The sequence below is a fragment of the Microtus ochrogaster genome, linkage group LG2, assembly GCF_000317375.1.
Source record: "Microtus ochrogaster isolate Prairie Vole_2 linkage group LG2, MicOch1.0, whole genome shotgun sequence".
Lineage (NCBI taxonomy): Eukaryota > Metazoa > Chordata > Mammalia > Rodentia > Cricetidae > Microtus > Microtus ochrogaster.
The window spans coordinates 8965368-8966408 of record NC_022028.1 but is presented as its reverse complement, the minus strand read 5'-3'; the positions used below and the strand labels follow the sequence as shown (position 1 = coordinate 8966408).

The following is a 1041-nucleotide window of genomic DNA, read 5'->3' as shown; positions in this document are numbered from 1 at the left end:
TCCCTTGGCTCCCCTCAGGCTTTGTTTGCGCTCTCATAAGGAGTTTTAAAGCCCTGGGAATGACAGGATCAAGAGCTGTGACTCTAAGGGTCTGGCAGGACTGAAGATCAGCTTCCACCACAGGCCACGCTTTCCTGCATGCAAGACAGAATCTGCATGTCTGTCCTCTCCCTTCCCCACTGGCCCAGGACACCGCCCAGTTCCTCCCACTCTGTCATCACAGGATCCAGTCAGGGTGCAGGCTCACTCAGGTAACTTTGTAAGAACAAGGTATCGAGCATTACCTGAAGCAGCGCGGGCCGAATGTTCTGCTGACATGGGCAAAAGAGCCCCAGAGCCCAGGAAGGACAGCCATGGGATCTCAAGACGGCAAACCTGCAGGAAAGGGGACAGAGCCTGTTTTATTCGGGACATGTGGGAGAGGACACCGGAGCACAAGCTCATTAGTCACTGAACTAATCGTAGTGTTCGGATGGTACACGATGATCAGACAGAACTCCAGCTCAAACTGTGCTGTGTCACAGTCCCACCCTGGGCAGCTTCCCCAGGCAACCGACACCGGAGTCCTTTAGAACACCTGAGCTAGCCACAATTTCCCAGGAGGGACACAAAGCCGTACACCTTCTTGACACCGGCGTGCCTTCTGAACCCACGTCAGCACCTTGGAAGAAGGTGGATTAGCATTAGGCAGCACAGGCCTGGCAGGACCACAGAGTGAGTGCTAGGTTGCCCTGGGTAATTTACAACATCTATTAATCCCAGCATGCTGAAGGCTGAAGCTGGAGAGCGAAAAGTTCAGTACCTGTGCTACCTAGTGAGCTCTAGGCCAGCCTGGGCTACATGAGACCTCGTCTCAAAGAAATTATTAAAAGACAAAACATGTCGGGGGTGGAGGTGCACACCTTTAATCCCAATGGCGGATAGAGGCAGGCGATCTCTATGAGTTCGAGGTCAGCCTGGTCTACAGAGTGAATTCCAAGAAGGTCAACTACACAGTGAGACCCTGGTTAGAAAAACAAGAACAAGCCGGGCAGTGGTGGC

At 53.0% G+C, this 1041-nt stretch overlaps 1 protein-coding gene across 2 annotated transcripts in view; it reads right to left on the bottom strand.

The window, feature by feature from the left end:
• The window catches only part of Mrpl14 (mitochondrial ribosomal protein L14), a 12825-nt gene that overhangs the window by 2537 nt on the left and 9247 nt on the right, over positions 1–1041 (bottom strand). For both annotated transcript variants that reach the window (XM_005359840.2, XM_005359841.2), the window contains one exon: positions 285–375. In XM_005359840.2, coding sequence (XP_005359897.1) covers positions 285–355 — 71 coding nt within the window. In that variant the 5' untranslated portion in view covers positions 356–375. The remainder of the gene's footprint in view (positions 1–284; positions 376–1041) is intronic.